This window comes from Notothenia rossii (assembly GCF_949606895.1).
Source record: "Notothenia rossii genome assembly, chromosome: 3".
In the NCBI taxonomy this organism is placed as follows: Eukaryota; Metazoa; Chordata; class Actinopteri; order Perciformes; family Nototheniidae; genus Notothenia; species Notothenia rossii.
In genome coordinates this window covers 48,200,727-48,225,465 of record NC_136901.1, presented here as the reverse complement: position 1 = coordinate 48,225,465, position 24,739 = coordinate 48,200,727, and the positions used below count along the sequence as shown (strand labels likewise).

General features: G+C 39.7%; 4 protein-coding genes across 4 annotated transcripts; 2 read left to right on the top strand and 2 right to left on the bottom strand.

The window, feature by feature from the left end:
• Positions 1 to 719: 719 nt before the first annotated feature.
• On the top strand, positions 720 to 9,967 carry LOC307032943 (uncharacterized protein; the record flags this gene model as incomplete). The annotated part of the gene is made up of 7 exons (XM_079671217.1): positions 720 to 809; positions 2,053 to 2,218; positions 3,527 to 3,796; positions 8,686 to 8,748; positions 9,278 to 9,345; positions 9,477 to 9,520; positions 9,905 to 9,967. 7 exons carry the CDS (start codon positions 720 to 722, stop codon positions 9,927 to 9,929), a joined length of 726 nt encoding a protein of 241 aa, XP_079527343.1. The 3' UTR covers positions 9,930 to 9,967.
• On the top strand, positions 4,490 to 6,747 carry LOC307034524 (piggyBac transposable element-derived protein 3-like; the record flags this gene model as incomplete). The annotated part of the gene is made up of 2 exons (XM_079673350.1): positions 4,490 to 6,277; positions 6,431 to 6,747. Exons 1-2 carry the CDS (start codon positions 5,224 to 5,226, stop codon positions 6,745 to 6,747), a joined length of 1,371 nt encoding a protein of 456 aa, XP_079529476.1. The 5' UTR covers positions 4,490 to 5,223.
• A 4,306-nt stretch (positions 9,968 to 14,273) lies between the features above and the next one.
• Positions 14,274 to 21,903, bottom strand: LOC307032471 (uncharacterized protein). The gene is made up of 8 exons (XM_079670454.1): positions 21,565 to 21,903; positions 21,306 to 21,423; positions 21,138 to 21,229; positions 20,909 to 21,026; positions 20,459 to 20,575; positions 16,951 to 20,341; positions 16,479 to 16,678; positions 14,274 to 16,310 (listed from the first exon to the last, which is right to left on the bottom strand). Exons 1-6 carry the CDS (start codon positions 21,820 to 21,822, stop codon positions 20,127 to 20,129), a joined length of 918 nt encoding a protein of 305 aa, XP_079526580.1. The 5' UTR covers positions 21,823 to 21,903; the 3' UTR covers positions 14,274 to 16,310; positions 16,479 to 16,678; positions 16,951 to 20,126.
• A 354-nt stretch (positions 21,904 to 22,257) lies between these two features.
• On the bottom strand, positions 22,258 to 24,310 carry LOC307032472 (uncharacterized protein). Its single transcript, XM_079670455.1, has 7 exons — positions 24,265 to 24,310; positions 23,925 to 24,005; positions 23,487 to 23,694; positions 23,125 to 23,294; positions 22,936 to 23,034; positions 22,500 to 22,732; positions 22,258 to 22,416 (listed from the first exon to the last, which is right to left on the bottom strand). Exons 3-7 carry the CDS (start codon positions 23,684 to 23,686, stop codon positions 22,372 to 22,374), a joined length of 747 nt encoding a protein of 248 aa, XP_079526581.1. The 5' UTR covers positions 23,687 to 23,694; positions 23,925 to 24,005; positions 24,265 to 24,310; the 3' UTR covers positions 22,258 to 22,371.
• Positions 24,311 to 24,739: the final 429 nt, after the last annotated feature.

Below are 24,739 nucleotides of genomic sequence, written 5' to 3'. Positions count from 1 at the left end.
TTATTGCGGGCGGCTAGCTAGCTAGCTCACGTTCAACATAAGCTTAAACTAGTTTAGCTACATTTATATCAGCTCATAAGTGGTGTGTGAAAAATATTTGTCTTAATTACGGCTACATACGTCGGTGTTAAAGTGTGAGTTATACGTTATCTTAATCGCTTTTGTTTTACACATGACAGTAGGCTACTAACGCTGGCCGACATTTCAATATATGTTTGGGGAGGAGGGTCATAGTCTACGTCCATGTGCTTGTTACGCGTATGAAACAGGAAACACGTAAATGAACTAAGTCTGTCTAAAGTAGTTAAACCGTCACAATGTGCATTTAGAAAGCTAGTTTCACTACATAATTCACTTTTTCTGTTCTCTCCTGCAGCTCCTGTACCCACACCACAAACCCATACACTGATCTACACCATCATAAAACCAACGGCACTTTTAAGAGCCAAACTCAACCTATCTCCCTATCTCCCTATCTAGCTCTCTTATATCTATCATCTATTTCTTTATTCACCCTTCTATCTATGCTGTGTACTTCTCTACTTTCCTGTGTTTGTCAGTCTGTATGTCTGTTTGTTTGTAATCCCGTGTTAATCATGCCAGGTGGGTCTACAAAAAAGACATGTCCCTTCTGTCAGAACATTTTATTTTGTGCACAGAAGATCTGTGGACATTGCCTTAAGGAGCAGCCAAAAAAGCCGCGCCTTGAGAAGAAGCTCATGAGGTTTGATGAGAAGCGAGGGGGTTGGGTTTCAGGGCGGAAGAAGAACCACAACATTGCTTCCATCAAGGATGAAGCCATCGTCTTGGTATGTACACTTTTTACTGTATGTTAAGGCCCGGACACACCAAGCTGACACCAAAGAACTGACACAGACGGACCCTGACTGTTTGCCAATATATTGGGCCAGGATCAAGTTGAATGTTGTTTTTATATACATTTATTTCTTAATGATGTTTGTATCTTATTAACCAATATACACTTTGATATCAACTTCAAATATAGATATTATTGCAAAGATATTATTTAATATTCTCTTTTCTTTCAATTTTAAAACTACTCTTATCTTAACTTTCACAGCCAAGGGACACTATTTTAATTTAACTACACATTTAAATAAACAGAGCACTTCCTTCACTTCCATGTTGTGTTCCATTCTTGCTTATGTACACACTTTTAGACCTTAAAGTTAGGGTATGTAAGTTTGAGAAACCGGCTCGAGATCGCTAGAATTTGAAAATACACAACCGGAGAAAATCTGCCACTTCCTTATAGAGCCCCTCCACCAACACACACGAACGCGCTCATGACCAATGAGGAGACGAGATAAGTTTGTGCACAGATGGAAGGCTGACAGGTAGGTAGGCCATCCAGTTACTTTAGCCGGGCAGGCTCAGATGATTGGTCGTGCTTTTTACAGTATTACGGCTTCCACAGATGACATTTTTTTATGGATTTTTTGTCAAAGCACTTAAGATATTCATTGCTAACGGGAAGTTAAGAGCATTCCATGAAATATAACAAAAAGTGTATCTCGAGCCGGTTTTTCAAACTTACCTACCCCACCTTTAATAAGACTACATAATTGTATGTTACTTCTCTATATTACTCTTACGACTGCAGCCACAACATACGGGAACGTTTTACATCGTAGCACGCAATTTCAATTTCAACAGTTTCAAGCTATGCTTGGATTTTGTTACATTTTTAATTATGCAATAGTCATTGTAAGTGTTAACTGTTAATTGTTGAGTGGTCACACATTTGTATCTTATTGTACTTTAACTTTAAGATTATCAGGGTTTGAACTGGGACTCAGGATACTGATTTATTTGTATTTTGTGTTTGTCTATAAAATATTTTCTGCTTCTACTGTGTAACCCTTCCTGGTAAATACATGATTCTGCTAAAGCTTAACTCAGCATCTAGGTTTATGAATGGCATACAACTAGATGCTGTCATCAGTAACGTTATAGTTGTAGTTATATAGTTGTTGTTGATGTTTCCTTTCCATTTCTTTAAACAGTAAATATATTATTTTGTCATTACAGCTTGAGAAACTCCATGCCATTGGCTTTAAACCAGTGCTGCTTCTTGGCAAGGAGACCAGGAAGAAGGACGTCAAATGTGAAATCCTAACCCCTCGCTGCACGCTGGCCGCCTATGCCCAGGATTATCTTGACAAGATAGGCACTTTTTATGAGTACCTTTGTGAAGGTGAGATGCTTGCACTATATCTTCACAGTTCACAGTATTGTGTACACAAAATGTTTGTATCAATGGAGAGCTTAACATTTCCTTATAACCAACACAGTTATATGGAATGAGTTTGGATCAACTCATTTAATAAAGTCAGTTAAGTTAACAACAACTTACAGCGACTGTTTTCAATCCATCCAAATCTCGTGGGACAACAACTTGATCCAGTATTTATCCTTTGATACAGCCAGAAAGCAGTCATTCGAGCCATTTATTTGGGTTTGGCAAACTATATTTTTGTGAGAAATCTAACACACATCCTTTCAACCTGTTAACTGTCACTATTTTTAGCTGCAAAGTATTACAAAAGTTGAAAGTAATTGCAAAATATTTAGGGATATGGACAACGTTTGACTGTTTATTATTTTAGCAAACTACATACAATAAATACATTTTTAAACACTGAGTATGTAGCCTAATGAGACATGGCTTACTCTGCAGAGGGGACTTGTGGAAATGTAACTGTTATTTATCAGGAAATAATTAGGCAAGTTTCCGTGAATTTGAAAACACATTTTGGGGTATTGTGCTACCACTTGCGCATTCATTGTATACAAATTGAAAGTTGTAAAGTTGTTAATGTCAAGGTAGTTAGGTTTGATGACTGAAATGTATGTTTAGGCTTGAGCCATCCCTTAAGCAATTTACTTTTAGCAAACCGTTCCTAAACGGTTTCCTTTATCAACGCCCAAAAGGGAACAATATTTTGAGGTTAATGGTAAGAGCACAATACATGAAGACGATCCCAGTTGACCACATATTCAGTTTGGCAGTTCTGTATTAAGGTCATGTTTCTCGGGTTGTAAACAAAAGCAGTTATCCAGTGCATCCAGAGGTCCCTTTACATTACATTTATGTTTTTATCCAAAGCGACTTGCTACTTATTTGATTGCACTTTTGCAAAACACGTTTGCGTTAGTCTCATAAATTCTGAACAAAATGTGTGGATGTAAATAATGTAAGGGAACATACATCCACACGTCTATATGTTGTCTACCGACAAATTGACATGTCACATCACATGGAATGTAGACACAAATCGGAAGAATAATATCGCAAAAACAAAACTATAAATGGTTGACTGGATAAATACCACTATTTCTCTGCTATTAACTTTGACTGCACAAAGTCCTATGACATGACGAGTATATTTTTGACCCTTTCTGGAAACATACCTTAAGCACGCTGTATTTCTTTTTTCTAGATATATGAGTTAACCTCTTTGTCTTAAGCAAGTCAAGACCAACATTTGTTTAACTTGCACAGGTTGGACACAGGACTCCACTGGCCAGGGGGTTGCGGAAGATCCTGAGGAAGAGACAGTCACGCTGAACCTCACATCCTGTGACCCATCTGAACCAGAAAACAACTGGCAGGAGGCAGGGACCACAGAGAGCCAGGTGCCAGAGACAAGCACCGTGCAGGTGGAGGTGCTGAAGACCCCCCCCGTGAAGCAGTGCACCATCATAGAGGTGGGGCAGGAGGAGCAGCCCCAGCGGGATGATGTGAGACAGGCTACCACCACGGAGGGGCCAGGTAATAAAATAGATAGATAGAATCGGAGGGATGAAACCCTCTTTAATGGTCACACATGCAGAGCACATAGCACACACAGTGACATTTGTTCTCTGAGATTTGCAGTTTTTATATTTATAAAAGTCAAGAGTGTTTTCCGATATTTTCCTAAAAGATTATTGTAGGTAACTTCGACAATATCTCAAAACACCTAATTGCACTTCTTGCATTTTTGGGAATAATGATTGTTCCAATAGGTAAATAATCATAACAACAATAGCTTAATCTAAATAAAAATTTCACCTACAACTTCATAAATATGAAAGGAAAATGGGATACTTGGGTATGTGTATATCCTTAGGTACTCGGATATAAATAAATATTAAACGTTTAGAAAAATACAGTCTTTCATTCCTGAACAGACATGTGGTTACTATATGGTTATACCTTTTTCACACAAAAATGCAAAGCAACAGCAGGCTTACTTTACATTTGATAAATCACAAAATAAAACTCCTATGTGATTTGGTTTACACACAGAAAGGGTCTTACATTGTAGCGTTGGGCAGTAGGTCGATTACATCAAAATGATTTGGCTCATGTCCATATATTGTACGAGAGGTTGATATCATTAATATTGTGGTCTACCTAAAGCAATCCCTGACCATAGGGGTAAACTTCGAAGCAACTCATGCAATAACGTCATGCAGCATATTTAACCCATAAGAACCTGAGGTGACGCGCATGTCACACACAATTTTAGGGTGTAGCAGGGGTGTCACTTCAAGTATACCCTTAATTTCAACTCATATAGTCCTGAAGCGACACCCAAGTCACATTTCTGAAAGGTCATGTGACCATTGGGATGACCTCATGTTCAATTAGCAGCCACCTTTCCTGACTGTTTTCTCCACAAGCTAACTTCAGTCTGCCAGCTAATTTGCCCCTCTGCCCATCCTGAGGATAAAAGGTAAGATCCATCAAATCCTATGGTTGAAATATTGGATAACATGTTGTTTGTCGAATATAAATCATTGTTTAGACTTTTTATTTTTTATTCTGTGGTAAAAGAGCAAGTAAATATGTGTGTGACATAGACGTCACTGCAGGCATTTAGACTAAACTGGTAAAAAAAATAAGTGTTGTGACCTATATGTCACAATTAGAAAACTTGTCATTATCTGATCAGTTTACTTAATTCAATTATACTCAGTAATATATTGTTATTATATTATATATATATAGCTAGCTATAACTAGTAATAACTAGTTACTTATACTACTATCTAGCTAGCTACCTACAACATGGCAGGTTTAGGACTAACGTCATGTGGCACTTTACCTCACAGCTGGAAATGATAATTACCGTGCTGTAGGGTAAAGTGCTACCAACGTTACATGATAACATCAGCTGAAAGTCATGATTATTTTCCATATTTTCTTCTCTAGATGAACAGGAAAAATAGGTGGGATGGAGACAAGGACATCCAGAAGATCCTGGAAATAATCCTGGATGGAAACGAAAGTGAGGTGGAGGGATTAGGTGGTGAGGATGAAGATGAGGATGAATTTGATGATCCTGTCTTAGATCCTGATTATCAGGAGGAGCCATATGAGTCGGAAAGCGACATAGGGGAAGAGGAACCACCTCAACCAGAGGGAGAAGAACCTCCTAATGAAGAACCTCCGACTGCAGCATCCCACCGTTCTACTGGCCAAGAAAGATTCTTATGGCGAAAAAAAGCTTTTGAAACACCAGACCACACCTTCAAAGGAGAGAGGGTCCAACCTCCAGATGAGCTCCCCACTCCCCTGCAGTACTTCAGGAGGTTCATTACAGATGAGATGCTTGTGGCAATGATGGAGCAAACCAACCTCTACAGCGTTCAAACCTCTGCCACCCACAAGAACGTGCAGACCACAGTAAAGGAGCTGGAAATCCTAATCGGCATGTACCTGCGCATGGGACTTTGCCAGCTTCCAGGGAACCGTGTCTACTGGGAAAACGACACAAGGATTGGCATGGTCGCTGACAACATGTCACGCGACCGTTTCCAGACCCTCCTCACATCTCTCCACTTCACCGACAACGAGGCTCCATCCAACAGGCAAAAAGGGGATAAGTGCTGGAAGATCCGTCCATGGCTTGACATGTTCCGCAAACAATGTCTCCAGATCACCCCGATGGAGCACAACTCCATCGATGAACAGATGGTCTCGTTCAGAGGAACGCGCTGCCCCATCAGGCAATATGTGAAGGGCAAACCCCACCCCTGGGGATTCAAGATCTGGGCCCGTTGCTCATCCGACGGAAACCTATGTGATTTCCAGGTCTATGAAGGTGGCACTGGGAAAAGAACCACACTTGGAATGGGAGGAGATGTGGTCGTCAAGTTGTGTGAAACTCTTCCATCAGGCCAGAACTACAAAGTGTTCGCCGACAACCTCTTCTCTTCAGCCGCACTGGTGCGAGAGCTTCGTCAGCGGCAGATCTTCTACACAGGTAACACACACACACACACACACACATACATACACGCACACACACACAAACACACACACACACACACACACAGGTAATAACAACATACCTATGGTCTCATTCTCCTTTGTTTCTAGTTTTGACTCATCTTGTCTTATTCTTTATGTATTACAGGAACAGTCCGCAGCAATCGCCTGGCTGGATGTCAGCTTGAGGATGACAAGAGTCTTGCCAAGAGAGGCAGAGGATCTTTCGATTGCCGGGTGGAGAAAGAGGGGTCCATGGCCATAGTAAAGTGGCATGACAACAGACCTGTCACCTTGATCTCCTCTCAAACAGCAGTGGAACCACACGACAAAGCTAGGCGCTGGAGCAAACCCCAGAAGGCATTCCTTGACGTCATCCGGCCCAATGTCGTGAAAGAGTACAACACCTTCATGGGGGGGTGGATCTCATGGATAGATGCCTTCTCCGGTACAAATACCATATGAGATCACGGAGATGGTACATCTACCTCTTCTGGCACACCATCATGGTAGCCCTGGTCAACGCGTGGCTGATCTACAAGAACGACTGCAAGCTGATCGGTGAGAGAGCACTGAATCTAAGAAGATTCCAGGCAGAGGTGGCAACTTGCCTCATCCTCATCCAGGCAAGAAGGGGGCGCCCATCACTTGACATGAACACTCCATCTCCTTCAGCACCTCCCACGAGAAAGAGAGTCCGTGTTGGAGTTCCTGATGATGTCCGTAAGGACCACTTTGGACACTGGCCCGTGAAATCTACCAAGCGTGGCCGCTGCACAGTCTGCAAAACAAATGCAACCACCACCCTGTGTGAGAAATGCGACGTGCGTCTCTGCTTCACAGAAGAGAGAAACTGCTTCAAAGGCTACCATTTCTAAACAGCCAGCAGTAGGCTTGGAAAGGATAGTGTAGGATGACTGGGAGGAGAAGAGGAACGGGAAGTTGTTGAGATTTAGGTGTTGTGGAATTAAAAATATTCCTGGTGATTATTGACACTCTGTTTCACGTGTTCCAAATGGTTCCAAATCTACCAGGCAACATGTTTTCTATTGTTCAGATTGTACTTTTCCTGCTGTTGATCTGAAATAATTTCTAGCCGGACATTGTTTTTTTTATTATTCAAGTGGCATTGGATGTTGATAAAAATAAAAAGTCAGCTACATTCTTAGTCTGATTAATTTTAGACAAATAAAGATTGACATTGACTTAACAGACAAAGATCCACCTCTCACCTGGTCCAGTTTGAAATGTCAGACACCTGGTGTGAAAAATGAATGAATGGCACTTGTTCTACACTAGTAATACATGGCATATTACATATAATAGATATAATACATATTGTATTGTCTCTTGAGGACAGTGTGGGACATGGACATGGTCTTTGAATAGAGTGCAATTGCGTTATCAACACAGGTGAGTCAGGTGAGCACTAATGATCAGTCCCTTGCTGCAGGTGTGGTGCTCTGGCGACAACACTTGACCTTTATTTGATGATAACTCCTTCTGGGAAGGTCTTATGGACCTTGGGGAATGGACTTGATATAATTGTTCCTTGGGAAATGTAGATGTTAAAAAACATATGGCATGCCTAGGTGTAGAGATGTTTGGTGGGGGCACTTTTGGGGCCAATAATGGCATGCGGGCCCTTTTGGGGGCAATCGGAAAATGCAAATACTCCTTTCTCTCTCTGTGCTCTTTCTGAGATGGTTTGACCATGACTAAGTCATCTGAAATGGATTCCATTCCTTCTCAGCTTTCCAACCATACATAATATGCCTATGGTAACATCTTTGGAAGCTTCAGAGTTAATGGAATGTGCTCAGGAATGTCAGAAATGTCAGAAAACACTGTACATTTAATAATTTAATTTAACAATCAAATAAGACTGCAGTGACACTGATGTCACTTTTCAGATCTCTGTCATCTGGTGGTGGAATTTAGATTTTTTTTTTAGACATGTGTTCTATGTGCTCTATTCAACCTGTGTTATGCTCCCACTAATTTTTATTGAGCCAGAAATTGGTCCAGGTTCTTATACTTTATACTCAAGAACTGCATTTAGATACGACACTGTCCCATAATGAACATACATAAACTTAAACTTAGGTTTTTGAATCAAAGTTAAATTCATTTAACGTTACAGCACAACATGTTAATATTTACATGTTATTTATCAAACTATTCCTTACACATAAAGTATGGAGTCAATTATATAGGCAAGACAACAAAACACCTAGACTTCATAGATCAACCTCAATTAAATCGCAATAACAAAAAAATATCTGTACCTAACACCTATTGCATCATGTGATGCTGCATTTGTGGGATGTATTTTGAAACTTGAGTTTAAGCTTAACTTGGTGTACTGTATGTATATAGTAATATTTCTTCTTCAACCCACAGCTGTCAGGACAGGGTCCGTGAGGGACACAGTACTTGGTCCTAGACGCAAAAAGAAAAAGTCAGGTATATTAACAGTTTTAAGTATTTTGACTGATTATAAACATTTGCATGAGTCGAATTGATTGGTATTCTAACAAATCTATCGACATGTACTTTAGCAAAGTGCATGTAAACGCAGTGATTGATGCTTCTTCAGTGAGTTAACAATGCTATATTGTGACTAATAACTATAAGTGATACATTTACCAAACATCCAAAGGGCTTTAATTGTCTAATTAGACTAACATACATACAGTCATAGTTGATAAGGTGGTGATGAAAATGCTAGGCAGTAAAGGAAGCAGCAGTGCAGTATTTTCTTTGGTCATCTCAGGCTCAGCAGTGGTATGGCCATTCAAACAAGCATCCCATGTTAGGACTGAGAGCAGCTTGGTTCCATTTCAATGATGTTTACAGTAACTTTTGACCAGTGATAACAGTGTGGTCACTTTTCATCGTGCAAGTCTGGTTGCTACTTAAGTGTTCATAGTTGTATTTATTTTATTTCTAATATGACTAATACTGTATGTGGAACCTGCTTTGATGTTCACAGATTGCTCCTACCACACTCGCCTAGAAACTTTCCCCATCAGGAGTGTAATAAAAGAAAGAATGAGAAAGGTTAGACGGGAATAAAAGTAATGCATAGGGTGTGCTTTATGATTTACAAACTTCCAACACAATTGTTTGCTAAATAGCTAATATGCGTTTGGTCTTTCCGAAATTAGAGATTTGTTTTCTTCTCTTGATAGGGAAAAGCAGAAATGTTGGTGGAGTGGGAGCCCTGTCCAGTATGGTATATATCTTCCAGTTACTTGGCTTCATGTCATCTGATGTAGTCCCATGTTGGAGAACAAACACATGATATTTAACAAATGCAAAACATCCAAATCTACCACCAGTCTTCTTATATTTTTCACTGCTGTTATTCTGAAGCAGCTGAAGTAGTGTAGGAACAAATTATTGTTTAACTTCATTGTTGTTAATGTATGTGTTTTTGTTTGTTTTTATTGTTTGTCAGAACATTTGTTTTCATTTCTATGTTCACTTTTTCTAAATGGTAAATTAAACATTTACTTATATAAATTGAGTTATAAGATGTTTGTTTCACACATGGTTTATGCTTTTCGGAAAGACGAAACCAGTAACTGTAACTAACATTATTCCATTCTGTTTTCAGTGGCAAGGAGTGGGCTCATTCCTAGCAGCCGAAGAATTCTCCGGGATAATGCATAAAAATAAAATCTGTTATTTGAACACCAGTTTTGTTTTTGCACGTTTGTTCTCTTGTTTATATGCTCCATTTGAGTCATATTTAATATGTTTCTATTAGAAATAAGATGAAAACCTCGACCAAAATGCATTTGACTTTTTAGGAAATTACAGTTGAAATACTACATGATTTCATTGTCAGTAATAGGAACACCATAACCTATTTTAAGCATATTCATGTGTGAAATCTGGTACTTTGCCATCCACTGCCTTATCTAATTTGTTTAACTTCCGAAGTATAATGCTTTGGAGGTAGGCTTGCATATAAAGCGTCTTTGGGTTTCAGAAAAGCGCTCTAAAAATAAAATGTATTATTATTATATCATTTAGTTATAGGCCTAATTAAAATGATCCTGATCTGGATCACTGGTTTTGCTACTACATTTGAAAGCTTTTGGGGACAAATGCTTGAGATATTAAAATGGTAGTAATTACTTTGAATTTTCTTTTTCACTTATTGAAAACCACAACTCGAGTATCAGGATGGTCTTTATCTGGAAAGTTATCCACATCTCATCACCACGTTGTCACGGCGACCCTTTGTCACGTCAGAGATACGGTACCCGAACTCAGATCGCCACCCAAACGATACTGCCGTTGCTAAGGAGGCAAAAGTGCAAATGTGTATTTTATATTTTTTTAAACACAGGGTTTGGTTTCGGATCGCGCCCGATTGACGGATTTCGGAAAGGGAATGGAGCCTATACGGCCATCAACGCAAGACAAGTCGAACGAGTCCACGCACACACGCTGGAAGAACCACAAATATGTCAGCTCTGTGTACTTCGTAACGATTGTTGGGCGCGTATCTAATGGGAATTGTAATTTGTAGCACTGCTCTCATATCATTTCAATGGGGTAACTTTCTATTCTTCTGTGTTTTTGTATGTTTTGAGCTGAGGTGCCAACTCAACATACAATGTTGATGAAATGAATGAAATTTGATGATGATTCATGGTTTTTGTGTTAATGTAATAGCAGTTAAAACAGGACCGGTCAAATTTGACCGCGAACACCAAATTAAGGGGGGGAAACGAATACAATAGGAGGGTTTTAATGTAACCATTGCTTATGACATTGATGATATTTTAAATCAAAAAACATATTCCCTAAAATGTGGAAGCTCTGGATGCCATACAAATGAATAGTTGATATTTTTTAAGGGCTACAACTTTGGCACTAGAGCACCTAGTGTTATCAAACGCATTTCAATGGTGAAACTATCCAAACATATTGCATATGACAACATTTTCCACTATGATGAAAGGCGTGTAAGCCAAAAAAAACGTATTCTGGTTCCATCATGGGTAACCCCACCCGTCCTCTCCACCTGCAGCTGGACAGACAGATAACACCCCCCCCCACACACACACCCGGACAGACAGGAGCTCCTTCTCCAACAGATTGCTGCAGCTCCGCTGTCACAGAAACCGATACAGGAAAACATTCCTGCCCACTGCAATAACTCTGTACACAACACGTTCTCACTCCCAACCGGTCACATGTTGACGGACGGTCAACTCCTTGCAGTATCAATACTAATTCAGCTGACTTTTATATTTGATCCAATCGGTATATTGGTATATTTACACCATAACGGTGCACAGCTGATAGAAAGGGACACCTAGTGGTTAAAGCACGTTATTGACATTTATTATTTTTATTATTAGATATTAATAGGAGACACAGACAGACAAACTAATAAGGCTTTATTTAAACATTAAAGAATACTTTAATTTAAGGTCTTATTTTGAATAAGAAAGAAGCTTTGGGGGTATAAATATTAAGCCTGACAAAGTACTAATATATTGCTTTCCTGCAATGTTAACTACTGTATGTTTAAGCACTTATTTTAACTGATATTATACATATGTATTATACTCTTATAAGATGTATGTAGATAGTATAAGACATGTGCAGAATGTGACAGTTTAATGGTGGAGGTATACACACATATTGATAGATGTCTTGTAATGCACTGTTGAGGAACCTGCGACCCAAGTTGTTCATCTCCGACCTTGTCAGGTATTGAACATTCAATAAATAAAGAACACAGAATTATTAAATATAAAACACAGAATTTGTGTGATTATACTAAATGATTTACAAATAAACACCTGTTACACATGCTGATGTAACACAAATGTTTCCAACTTGGGATCAATAAAGTATATCTTATCTTAAGATGATCGATGGCTACTGCCATATTTGCAAAATTTGCCTCTGAACCTTGACAAGTGCATGTTTCAGGCTTATCAATTTACAACAGGAGGGGTCACAGACATAAGACGAGCTGTTAAATAAAGCTCTTCTGACTCTAAGGTCAGAAGAGCTTTATTATTTATATTATATTATATATATATATATATATATATATATATATTATTTATATTATATTATATATATTATATTTATATATATTATTTTATTTTTTATTAATGCTGCCCATAATGGGCACAAGCAATTTTCCCCCATTTATTAATTATATGTTTTAAATGTGAGTCTTTCCTATCCCCTAAACCTCCAGGGATGTACACAGTTTAATACTGGCAACTTCTTATTATGGGAAATATGAAAACGTCTTTTAAAACTACAATTCCCAGCAGAGACGTGCCATAGAACATGTTGCGAAACACACAATAGTGTGTAGTTACTACAAAGTTACTACATTTGTAGTTCTGGGGACGGGGTGGGGGAGGGGGCGGACCCGTTCAAATCAAGTTTTGGACAGTCTGCCGTGGTTCCATCCCATTTCAAAGTTCTGTTCGACGCTCGGCGCACACTCAAACATCCAATCAAAGCTTGAGGACTATCACAGGGTTTCTCCATGGATAGGTTTGTCAAGCGAAGCGGAGAGAATACTTACTTCCGGGTGTAAAATTCTCTAAAGTAAATGACCTGCTCCGACCCTCGGTCCTGACAGACTCCAACTTGTGTTTATTAATCAAACAAATACATACACACAAGGATACTTATGTGTTGTTGAGTAAATAACAGTGTGTGGTTTAGAAAAGAATAGAAAATTAGATGGAAAAAACTATGAAACAATACAGATTTCTGTATTCTGAGCCCCTACTCTCCCCATAACTGACGGCAACAAAAGTCCTACATTATTCAATTAAAATAAAGAAGTAAAAACAATAAGTGTGGCTTGATATTGAGTAAGAAAAAGGTTGATAAACGCCGTGAGAATGGATCTGCGGAGAGCATTTCGCCGCGATCCCAACGTGTCTATTACCAACGTTCAGGGAGCTCTATGCAAGTCGGTGACGGGGAGGGGCCCTGACCATCCGTCAACATGTGACGGGTTGGGAGTGAGAACGTGTTGCTGTACAACAAATCACCTCTGGCTGGAAGAGAACTCTCTGCTCTATAGTTTCTCTCTTCACTGTACATTTGACATATTCAGTGTAATATTTAATATTCCATCTGTCACATAGTTATGTAAATATAATACCTTGCATATCTTATTATTGCTCATTTGTATGTCTATTTTCTTCTTTATTTCTTGTCTTTTTATTTGTATTGTATAATGCCATGTGTTTTAATGCTGCTGCAACGCAAAGATTTCCCAAATTGGGATCAATAAAGTTCTATCTTATCTTAAACCAACAACCAGTGTTCCGGATGAGGATCATCTCTTTACAAAAATATTCAAGTGCTAACCCATATTGTTACTTCGAAATGAATTTATTTCCAAACGCATTATAATGCAGTGTGATGTCCATCCATCCATCTTCTCCCGCTTATCCGTGGTCGGGTCGCGGAGGTAGCAGTTCCAGCAGAGAGCCCCAAACGTTCTTTTCCCTGGCCACATCAACCAGCTCTGACTGGGGGATCCCAAGGCGCTCCCAGGCCAGCGAAGATATATAATCCCTCCATCTGGTTCTAGGTCTACCCCTTGGTCTCTTCCCAGCTGGACGTGTCTGGAACACCTCCCTAGGGAGGCGCCCAGGTGGCATCCTAACTAGGTGCCCGAACCACCTCAACTGGCTCCTTTCTACGCGAAGGAGTCCCTCCCGGATGACCGAACTTCTCACCTTATCCCTAAGGGAGACACCAGCCACCCTGCGGAGAAAACCCGTCTCGGCCGCTTGTACCCGCGATCTCGTTCTTTCGGTCATGATGTGATGTAAACAACAAAAAGTACCACAGACGTATGCTTAATTTATATTTATTCATCAACCAACCACATCAATAACATTGTTTTTAAAACAATAAAATGGTGCTCTCTGGCAATGGTTTACTTTCACCACAATACAAGTAAAAGGCCACCATAAGGATGTATGTCTTGACTCTAGAGCAGTGGTCACTAACCTTTTTAAGCCCAAGATCACCGACCTCGGCCTAGGTGAAAGGCGAGATCTACCTATTGCAGAATTGAGTGGAAAAGACAGCCAAGACAATGCTTCCAATTTGAGGCCTTTTATATAGGCTAATTGCATCTGAATTACTCTTACAATGAAGGCTCCATAATCGCTCACGGCATATAGGAAGGGGTAAAGTGCTATTGGGGGGCGGACCTCACCTCCTCAAGGGGGGTCCGGGGCGATGCTCCCCCGGGAAGATTTTTTTTTAAATATTGAAGTTGAAAGCATCAATCTGGTGCACTTTGAGAGCAACATGAAGAGATCTATGGATACATCTCTCAGCACCCATATGAAACAGAACTGTAAACAGATTTTCTTTTTCTTTATGGATATTTTACAAATCACATTAAACTGTATTCTTGTTTTACTGCCATATAGTAGGTTATTTCATACCTGTTTTTCGTTTATTCTCTTATTGTTTGTATAACTATAATGATCATATGAAGGTGTGCCGCGGAAATAATCTTTTGAATAATTTGTGACAAAACTGTTCAAAACACTCAAGAGTCCTTTAGCTCACCTGAGCTCCTCAGTCTGACAGGAGAGGACTCTCCTCCAGCTTGTTGTGGAAACAGCTCCTTATGTCCGTTAGTGCAGCTAGCTAACCAGATGCTAACATCACGGTCCCCGCTAGCACCGGTCCCTCTCTCTCCCTCACTCCCTCTCTTTCACACTAAATGCGCTATCGCCACAAACACACAGAGCCGAGCTTGAATGACACAAGCACACATGTATTTCCATGCAACTCTCTGATTGGTCTGGTGTGTTGCCTCTGTTGCGTTCACTGAACACGGGAAATTACACTCCTGCCGTCGTCTCTTGTGTCATGATGAGGTTCACATAAAGCACGGTTAATGTATTATATTATTGAGGTGTCTCGAATATACGTCAATCAAGTGGCACCTGCTAACGGGGTGGTGGATGATAGGTTTACATCTAAAAACTTATTTTTCGAACATTATTATTTTAATTTAATTTTTCTTTCTTTTGTTACTTTTTTTTTTAAGGTCCGCGATCTACCCGCACCACACTCTGTGGTGACTGGTTGGCGACCACTGCTCTAGAGCGTTGGGGTTAGTCTAACATGAAAAGCATGGACAACAGAACATAAAATCAAGTTATGCAAACGGTTATAACATACAGTATTAAGAAATCATACAACACAACCATTTTTTTTATGATTTAACTATGTATATTAAACATGTATATTCTATGTGTAAATCAAATATAACAATTTATAACAATGTATTATTTGGTTTTGAGAACAACAATGAGGTGATTCACCAAATAAACTATTTGTTGTTTATCTCAATGTCCCTAATTATACATCCTAAAAGACTGTGCATTGTACATGTTGAAGTATTTCAAACAATCAGGTTAATAGAAGGAGACCAAAAAGGAAATATAACTGACAAAGCAATTAAAGCAAGTAATGCAAAAGAAACAAAAATGAACAATTAGAGGAAAGCTGTTATTGGCCTGCGGTGTAACAGGTGCAGTCATATAAAGTTAATGACAGGTAAATCCTATAAGAGATCGAAAATAATAATGCATAGGCATCCCGTTCTGGGAAAAAAGGGAAAGACCTCCTGCTCTTGGACAATGATGTGCTCACCAAGTTGTATGGTAACCAGCAAGATATACTTGGAGATTTAGGAATTTACATTCTAGTGTTTCAAAAAGGATCAAAAGTGAATGGTTCATTGCTCAGGATGCATTCCAGGGACGCTGAGCATTTTCTTCAATACAATTTAAGTTGTGTACAAGTGAAATGTTTGGCCTGATGCTGCGGCATAGGGAAAAGTCATATGGTCAACATATTCAAGGGTGATCTTCCATTGAGGAGTATGAATACAATCTCTAAATATAGAGTCAGTAAAGTATTTACATTTCTGATAGCACATCAAGTCTTGGCGGATATTCGTGCTTGAGAGCAGCAGCAATCTGGGGAAATACAGAGAAACAAAAAAGAGGGGCAGATCAGAAACCAAATTTGAGGTTTTTGAATACACAATGTATGTTTAGCATTAATGAATACAAAAGTAACAGCAACATGTCTAGGTTGAGGCTAAATCAACAAAGATACTGTACATTAATTCATAAGTAAATTACCTAAATTATGTTTCCTTCTTCATCTTCACTGGTGTCTGGACTGCTTAGGCCACTTTGACTTTCCTCTTCATGTTGAAGGAAACAAGCATCAGGACCTAAAGCAGTCTTGTACTGCTGCAGTACCACCTGCAACCTCTCCAACGCCTCAGCATGCTTCCTTCTTAGGGTGCACCCAAGTCCTCCATTCCCCTTGTCTACATCTGAAAATACACAAAATATTGTTATATGGACATACTATAAAGTAAGATTGCTTCACGAGGCCAGAGCACTTCAATGGAGTATATTCTCTCCCATGTACATATAAAGATGATTGTCACTGTCAAGGGACTTCATTATGTGAAATGGCCGGGTCGAATGGGCAAAGGCCATTATACTCCATCCAATTTCTGTGACCAAGAATGATTTGGGCTGACTTTTATTTCCTTTAAAACTCATACTTTACAAGGTAGGTTAAGTTTTGCTTTCAACTTACCTTCCTCAGCCACCTTATTTTTTGGAGCAACTACCATGTTCTGCAACCATGTGCAATGCTGTGCCATCTCCCACAATAGGATGCCTTTCTCCTCTTGCAGTCTCCGTGTAAGCATGACTTGATCAAGTACATTTTTCTTGGCTGTAAAGTTAGCTAAAATCCAATCAGTTATGTATATACATGAATCACATTTTCATTATAGCATAACAATATGTTTAAAACTCCAAACATGTACTTTCAAAATAATCAAATGTATACACAATAAGAAAACTTAAGATATACCCTTAAAGGCCATGTAATGCATCTAACACAGGTGTTTTTTAACATGTAGTTTAGATATCACCAGAATAAAAATAAATAAAAATGTTTAAAGTTTGGTCATAATTAAATGACATATACGTTAAAAACCGATGTTGGTTCCGAAGTTTGCCGAGTACGCCCCCGATCACTCCCGAACGAGCGGTGACGTCACACGTGGCAAACATTGCCATTTGATCAAATCAGTCCAAATGGCAAGCAACGCGACAACTTCAGACAGCGACAGCGAGAGCGATCATTCAAGCTCAGATTCGGTGGGTTATCTGGATTCAGTTACAGAAGTAGAGAGTGAACCAGCTAGCCTTTCACTTCAAGGCATCTTGCCTTATCAGTACGAGCCTCCTGCCCGGCAATCGAACAACGAGGCAGAAACTTGTGAAAGAGAAGCGGATTCCGCAGCCGGCGAGACTCGAGTCGGCAATACTGAATGATAAATTCTGTTTTATTTAATTTGACCTGCACTAAATGTCGATCTTAATTTGTCATCTGTTCCTCACACGTCCGGCAGATATTGTTTTTTTTTTTAATGTTATGTACAATATTCAGGTGTACATGTCAATGCTGTGAAAGCATGCCCACTGCAGATGAATGTGTATGCTGCAGAGAGATCTGGCAGGTGATGGAACAAATAGACAGTTTGCAACCTACTGACCAGATAGCAGAGTCCTGCATCGGGTCGGGTATCCGCGGGTAACCCGCAAAAAAGGTGATTTGCGGGTGGTATTTTTTCAAACGCTTTTTTCCAGGTTCGCTTCTGGGTAAAACAAAGATGATGCGGGTCCGGTTGCGGGTGTTGCATAATAAATATATTTAAACAATAATATTTTAGTTTAATGTTTAAATCCTCAGACCTCTCCTCCGCGGTACCGAGCATAATCATAACCTCTGCAGCGCATCTATCTGCTGCTGAGCGCACCACATTCTGAATGGCTGAGGTGAAGCTCTCTAGCGGAGAATACACCATTTTCAATAACTCTTCTTCAAGAGCGAAATCCAACGTCTGGGAGGCTTTTGGTGTCAACCTAGATGGAAAAAATAAACAACATCCCAGGCTTTTTGAGCCAAATATGCAACTGCGTGTGTTAATAATTGCACGTTGTCACTGCTTATATGCGGGTTCGGGTCGGGTTGCGGATCTTGTGCCGGCGGGTCGGGTCGGGTTGCGGAACTAATTGGCAATATGTGTGGGTAGCGGGGCGGGTTCGGTACTGCACGTCACGGGTGCGGGGCGGGAGCGGGTCTTGAAAATCAGACCCGTGCAGGACTCTGCCAGATAGAAGACACCGACGAGAAACCAAGGTGCATTATTAGCCACCCAGGCTTTAGAGAAGGCTGTCTCAGTGTTTGGACACTGAAAATAGCGTATCTTCAATACAAACAACAACACAGAGCAGTTGATGGCCCACTACACCAGTAAGTAAATATTGATTGACCCAACTGCCTATTGCAGCTTTGCTTTTATATAATACTTTTAGTCGCTACAGATATGGTACACTTTTAAAGATACCATTAAACTCTTTCAAGCAGTCAAAAACAGCTTGGCTTTTATTTTTTCAATGTATGCTTGGGAAAAGAAACAACTACACATGTGAGGAAATATATAAGAGGTCTATGATTCTGTCAAGCAGTCATGTATAACCTCATATTTATTTTGTACAAGTAAAATACAAATATCATGTTATAAGCCAATTTGTAACAATTGCTACATAATAGTACTACATAACATTTTATTTTTTCCAAATATATTTATAATCTGTATACATTTTTTTCATTAGGAAGTATCGATATACAGCTTATCGACAGTTTGTACGTTGGTGCTGGGGTGTACTCGGCCCAAAAATCAGAGTCCCGCTGCCTGCATGTGCTGTAACCGAGATACGGAAGACTTACCCTGAGCCGGGAGGCCGCTATCAGGGATTTCAATGGCCAAATCTGTAATTTGACATAAGTCATGCAGCTGAACTGGTTAAAATGGTTTCGCATGATGTAAATAATTTACAAAGTACATCATTTACAATATTATTTTTCCAAAGAAACATGTAAATATAACAACATTTTCCAAATCACAAGTTTGTAAGATTGTATTAATTTACTGTTTGATAAATAAAAAAGGGTTCTTTTGTTAATTTTTCACTTGTATCATTTGATCTTTATTGCAGTGTACATTAGTCTATTTTGATATGTGCGAGCCCACAAATAATTAAAAGTGGTAAAAATAATAAAGATATTCAGACGTAATTCATTTTTGGCCTTACTTATTTCACTTCAACTTTTATATATTTCAGTCACTAGGCAAGTTCACTGTACTTTGGTGACATTTAGCTCAAGCTGGCATAACACCTGTAGTAACTTAATTCTTACCCGAGTTTTGTTCACAATCTTCCAGCACCCATGATCAATGTTTATAGCAATCAGGAAACATTCACAGCTCACAACTACACATCGCTTCCCCATCATGAATTGTTAGATAAAAAAAGTTTAGTGAGGTCCGGTTACACATATGTTGAGCGAAAATAGCGGAAGGATACAAAACAAACAATCTAGACGAGGCTGGTGTTTGCCACGTGTGACGTCACACAGCTGGGTTAATGGCTGGCAAGCTTTTCGCTACCGGAGCGGAATAACACGGGAAAGTGGCACACATTTCATGTTATTTGGGGGGTGTTTATGGAAAGAATCATTGATGTTGATATGTCAAATGAAACAGTGGAAAGTGATGAAGCGATTTATTAACACAGAATAACATTTATTTTGGACATTACATGGACTTTAAACTAAATGAACGTTCTAACACTCTACATGATATGTGCATAACTCAGCAAGGTATACCTTCATATAACAGAACTTCAAATTAATTATTATGAAATATCTGAAAACTGACCCATGCCATGAACTTCCCACGGCCACAGCGCGGACATGATGCTCCCTCCAGAGAGGGAATGCTCCACCGCAGCAACATCTATGCCTCTGGCAGAGTCGTGTACCAGCTGGTTGTACTTCAGTACCTCCTGGTTAAGGCGCTTTTTGTCGTCTGCAAGCTTCCTTCGAAGTCGATGGTGGAGCTTGCTGCTGTCTGAAAAAGACATGAAGTAGTGGGATAGGGATATGTGACAAACTATATTTGCAAGTGCAAAACATATATATAATTCAGGAGGTTGAATCTGCAACCTAAAACATTATATTGTTATACCATTCTGTTGGTAAAGGGATTGCTTCCGCTGCCTCACACTTATGTAAAGCCCCTCAATGCTTTGCTGCAGTGCTGTTTGAAGGATGTCTTCAGAAGTACCCAATGTTTCTGATGTTCCTGTCGAAATAATATTGGCAGTAAAATGTACTGTTACACAACACGTAACGGTTTTGAGAAACAAAGTTGTGTAACATATTTAACACCTTTTAACACAAATTGATGGTACAACTATGGAAACTGGAACATATCAGAGATAAACATGGGCACATAGTTGGCTTGCTATTGCTTGAAGATGATGTCCCTGTCTACTGAAATCCAGTGAGGGTCCCATTACGTGGCATGAAAAATCAGCCTTATTGACTTAAAATTGGCTGCTCTTTAGGATCAAATCTGTAAATTCAAACAGTCATGGACAATGATATGTAGCTGGTGTTATCTCGTCGTGCTTACCAGATGCCCATTCCTTCACGTCGGATATCCACGTCGACACCATGTCATCTGAGACACAATGTAGCTCCGTCTTGAGTTTCTCAAGACTTGCAGTCTCTTCCAGGAGCCTCTTACTAGTCTGATAAACAGTAGACAATGGACATTTATCAAGATTAAAACTTGCTATGATTAACAACAAGCCATGTGCAAATGACAAAGGACACAACAACACCTTTAATAGGAGGCTCACCTTCACATATCTTGTGGAAAGTGCCTGATGAAGGGAGTCACCTTTTTTCCTGTTCCATCCCATTGCATGCACTGTGAGCATGTCCAGTCGTGCTTTTGAAAGCAATAATGAGGTTATGATGTGTCATCTAAAAAAGTATGCAATAATAGGGCAAAACCTTCCACTCACCTGCTTTGGACATGTATTTTGTTGTCAGGGCACAACGGGACAGGTAGCTGTTGACCTGCTCCACCTCTTCCCCAGCGGTCATCCCTGCTCCCTCCTGGTTCTTCCCACTCCATATGATCTGATGGTAAAAGGTTGCTGGAATGGTTGTGCAAAGAGGCTACATACTACTATTCTAAACAGTATAGCTTAGATATTTACTACTTCAGTATTATAAATATAAAAAATATAAATGTACGTGATACAAAAATATTTCACATACCTCGCATTTGGTAGCATGGGCTCGAGCATGCATTACACTGAGGAATGGCTTCATGGTGGTCAGCTCCTGGAGAGCAGGAAGGACACTTGCAGCTTTCTCCATGTACGGCCAGTACTTGCAAGCCACATCCATGGCGAAGAACTTGGCTTTGGCTGGCATGAGTTCCTTTTGAAGATACAGGGGGTAGGCGAATATCTCCCCCCTGTACATATTTAAGGCCTTCAAAAGAAACCCATGGCGACATATAGCCACCTCCATCCCTTCTTCATCCAGCTTCGAAGCCCTCCTTGACGTCTCCCTCGCTGCTGTCCACTGGGAGTCCCCACATGTGCCTCTTCCCTGGGTCTAAGACACACATTACATCATGACAAATAAGTTAAAAGCAATGGAATCACGATCTACACCATTTGTTCTAATTATCTGATTTTGGAGTAGATGGTAAGGAGAAGTAGCTGAATTTGAAGAAAGTCAGGGTCGGATATACATGGCTATTTTTGTGATATACCTATAAGGTAAAATGACGAATAAAAACTTGCATTTTTCAGTGATCTCTGTATTTTGTCGACAAATGCAGCAAGAGCCCATTAAAAAAGCTGCTGCCATCAGAACTGAGGAAAAAAAGATTAGCAAATATATCCATGAAATATAAACAGTAATCAAAAAAGTTAAATAACGACATTGTAAAAATAGCACCTTCCACTTCGCCGAAAGCGATACAGCTTCCTGTTTCCATCTGCAGAAACAGCCAACATCTCCGGCGTGCAGGCAGGGCAGATGAAAGGAGCACCACAGCATAGCTGGTCTTCCTCATACGAGGCATAGCTGCGCTGCATGTCCGTTGACAGGTCCAGACTGGAAGATAATTACATATATTGATTTTGTCTATTTACGGAAATGTTATAATGTATAATATGGTAAAGAATATTTACACTTACTCTTCCTCCACACTTTGTGCGATACTCCAGCAGCTTTGCAAAGGCCTGTCTGGAGAATCCCGGAGAGATGACCTTTAGCTCTTCAAAGGAGCTCAGGAGGTCCAAGGTGTAAAGTGTGGAAATACTGACCGAAGCTGGCCAGTATCCACTCTTAAGGAGGACTTTCAAGTCGTGGGTCCACTGCTGCTGGCAAGTTTGACAGACATATAGTGGCAGATGCAAGTCATAACGCCCTTGGAACAAGTAAATAAACATAATTAAGACACATTTTACAACAGTTCCATCTACAAATAGTTAAAGATGAACAGATATTACATGAAGGTTTTACTCCAAGTGGAAGCACAATGCCTCAGCCCACAACAGTAAACATATAACAACAATTCAATAGAAATCCAAATATATATATATATATATATATATATATATATTTGTTTACCATTGATGGTAATTAAAATCACTGGTTTGCCTGGTACCACAGTGAAGTTTGTGCCTTTACAGGAGCAGTTGGGTGCCTTCACAGTTGGCAATATGCAAGCTGTCAAAAAAAGAAGAAAAGCACTAATTACCATTATATGCTGGCCGAAGAGACATGTGAACATCAGAATGCAAGTATGAGAGAGCATACCTTGGTCATGGGTGTCATATCCACCTTCCACTCTAACAACACACGTTGTTGGACTAATTGGTTTAAAAAAAACATTCATTAAACTGTCCCTGTTGTGGAGTGGCTGGTTCTTGTGATGAAGTACATCACAGTCTCCACAGAACCACTCCTCGGGGAGACACTCTCTACACCTTGGGAGGAAATACAAAATTATTCTAATATCCTAGAATTACTTTCATTTTCATGTGGGTTTTCTCTAGGTATCCAGTTTTCTAACATCCCAAAAGTCATGCATGTTAGCTGAAATAGCAGGGCACTGAGCATTAATACTGAAAAATTACAATTAGGTAAAGTAATTTAAATAAAGGTAAATGTTATCTCACCTAATAACAGCCGGCTCGTGGCAGAGGCCACACAGGGGATGACCAACAGCCTCTTTTTCTAGAAGGCATTGCAGGTGGTGTGGTCTCGCTTCTTTCCAGCGCTCTGAGGCTTTCTGCTGCAGAAAAGACCAGGATGAGGCAGAGCTTCTTTGAGGCTCAGGAGGAGGACATGAGGAAAGAATGTCAGAGAGTCTCTCCATATTCTTTTCTGTGAACAGAATGGGAAACTTTAACTGTAAATGACTATATTTAAGATGAACACTAAAAATCAAGGATAATTTCTTTGCTCAGTATGGAACTGGCCAATATCTTTAGTGAACTATATTCCTCGTTTGAGTCCTGAACTGTCAGTTGTGTATAAGGTTATTTTCTCTCACTAACACAATTTATTTAAAAATTGATTTTAGTTTTAAACTTAAAGCCATTTTTGTGATTTACCAAATTCGTGTTGTGCTGAAGGTTCAGTACGCAGAACCTCCACACTGGAAGACTGGAAGCCCTCAGTCGGGGGGGATGTGACTGTAAAACATCACACAGAGGGTTAACAACAGATAACTGATGATTTGTATTATCTACCTATTGTTTAAAAGCTTGTGAAATTAAATAAAGCATAGTTCTTATGACACCACGGTGGGAATGTCTCCGACTGTAGTGTCACTATGCGTTTATATATTGGAATTATTGTAGACCTTCAACAAGCAATTACTGTGTTTTAATTCGATTTTCCAACCATTTACTTAGTAAATTCATAAAAATGTAAAATAATTGGGATTTCAACCTGTAGCTGAGCCTTGGCGTCGCCCTCCACGCCTCCCTCTCTGCTTGCCACGCCCTACACAGCCCTTTTAGGGGACTGTAAAGTGTCTCCTTCAGAGCGTGCCCGTTTCCTCTCCTCAGCTGCTTTCTGTGACCAAGTAACAACTCATGTAAGGTTGATGTTGCTGATAAACTGATACCATATGACAGTGGACAAATAAAAGTAAATTCTTTCACTTGAAGAACATTTTTGCTTCAAGTTTTTCCTACCATATACAACTAATGAAGTAAAACAAGTTGAACAAGCTTTATTTAGTAAGCCTCTGCCCCCCATGTTGTAATGATGAACCGTTTTGCAAAGGCCCTATACATTGATCCAAAATCCAGTTACTCTTGGCCTGTTCAGCATTTTTTGGATAACAGATAGTGCCAAATTCAAGTGGGAAATGAATGAGGTCATATGGGTTAAAACACCAACCTTAGCTTCAGCTATCATG

What these genes read in the sequence shown, in the direction of transcription:
- LOC307032471 (XM_079670454.1), bottom strand. Translation starts at nt 21,822, where the DNA reads ATGGAGGTGGCTATATGTCGCCATGGGTTTCTTTTGAAGGCCTTAAAT. An exon ending in CCCATGCTACCAAATGCGAG is followed by an intron (nt 21,424 to 21,564) that starts GTATGTGAAATA and finishes TTTTACCATCAG; the next exon opens with ATCATATGGAGTGGGAAGAA. An exon ending in AAAATACATGTCCAAAGCAG is followed by an intron (nt 21,230 to 21,305) that starts GTGAGTGGAAGG and finishes TGCTTTCAAAAG; the next exon opens with CACGACTGGACATGCTCACA.
- LOC307032472 (XM_079670455.1), bottom strand. Translation starts at nt 23,686, where the DNA reads ATGGAGAGACTCTCTGACATTCTTTCCTCATGTCCTCCTCCTGAGCCT. An exon ending in CACGAGCCGGCTGTTATTAG is followed by an intron (nt 23,295 to 23,486) that starts GTGAGATAACAT and finishes TTTCCTCCCAAG; the next exon opens with GTGTAGAGAGTGTCTCCCCG. An exon ending in ATATGACACCCATGACCAAG is followed by an intron (nt 23,035 to 23,124) that starts GTATGCTCTCTC and finishes TTTTTTTGACAG; the next exon opens with CTTGCATATTGCCAACTGTG.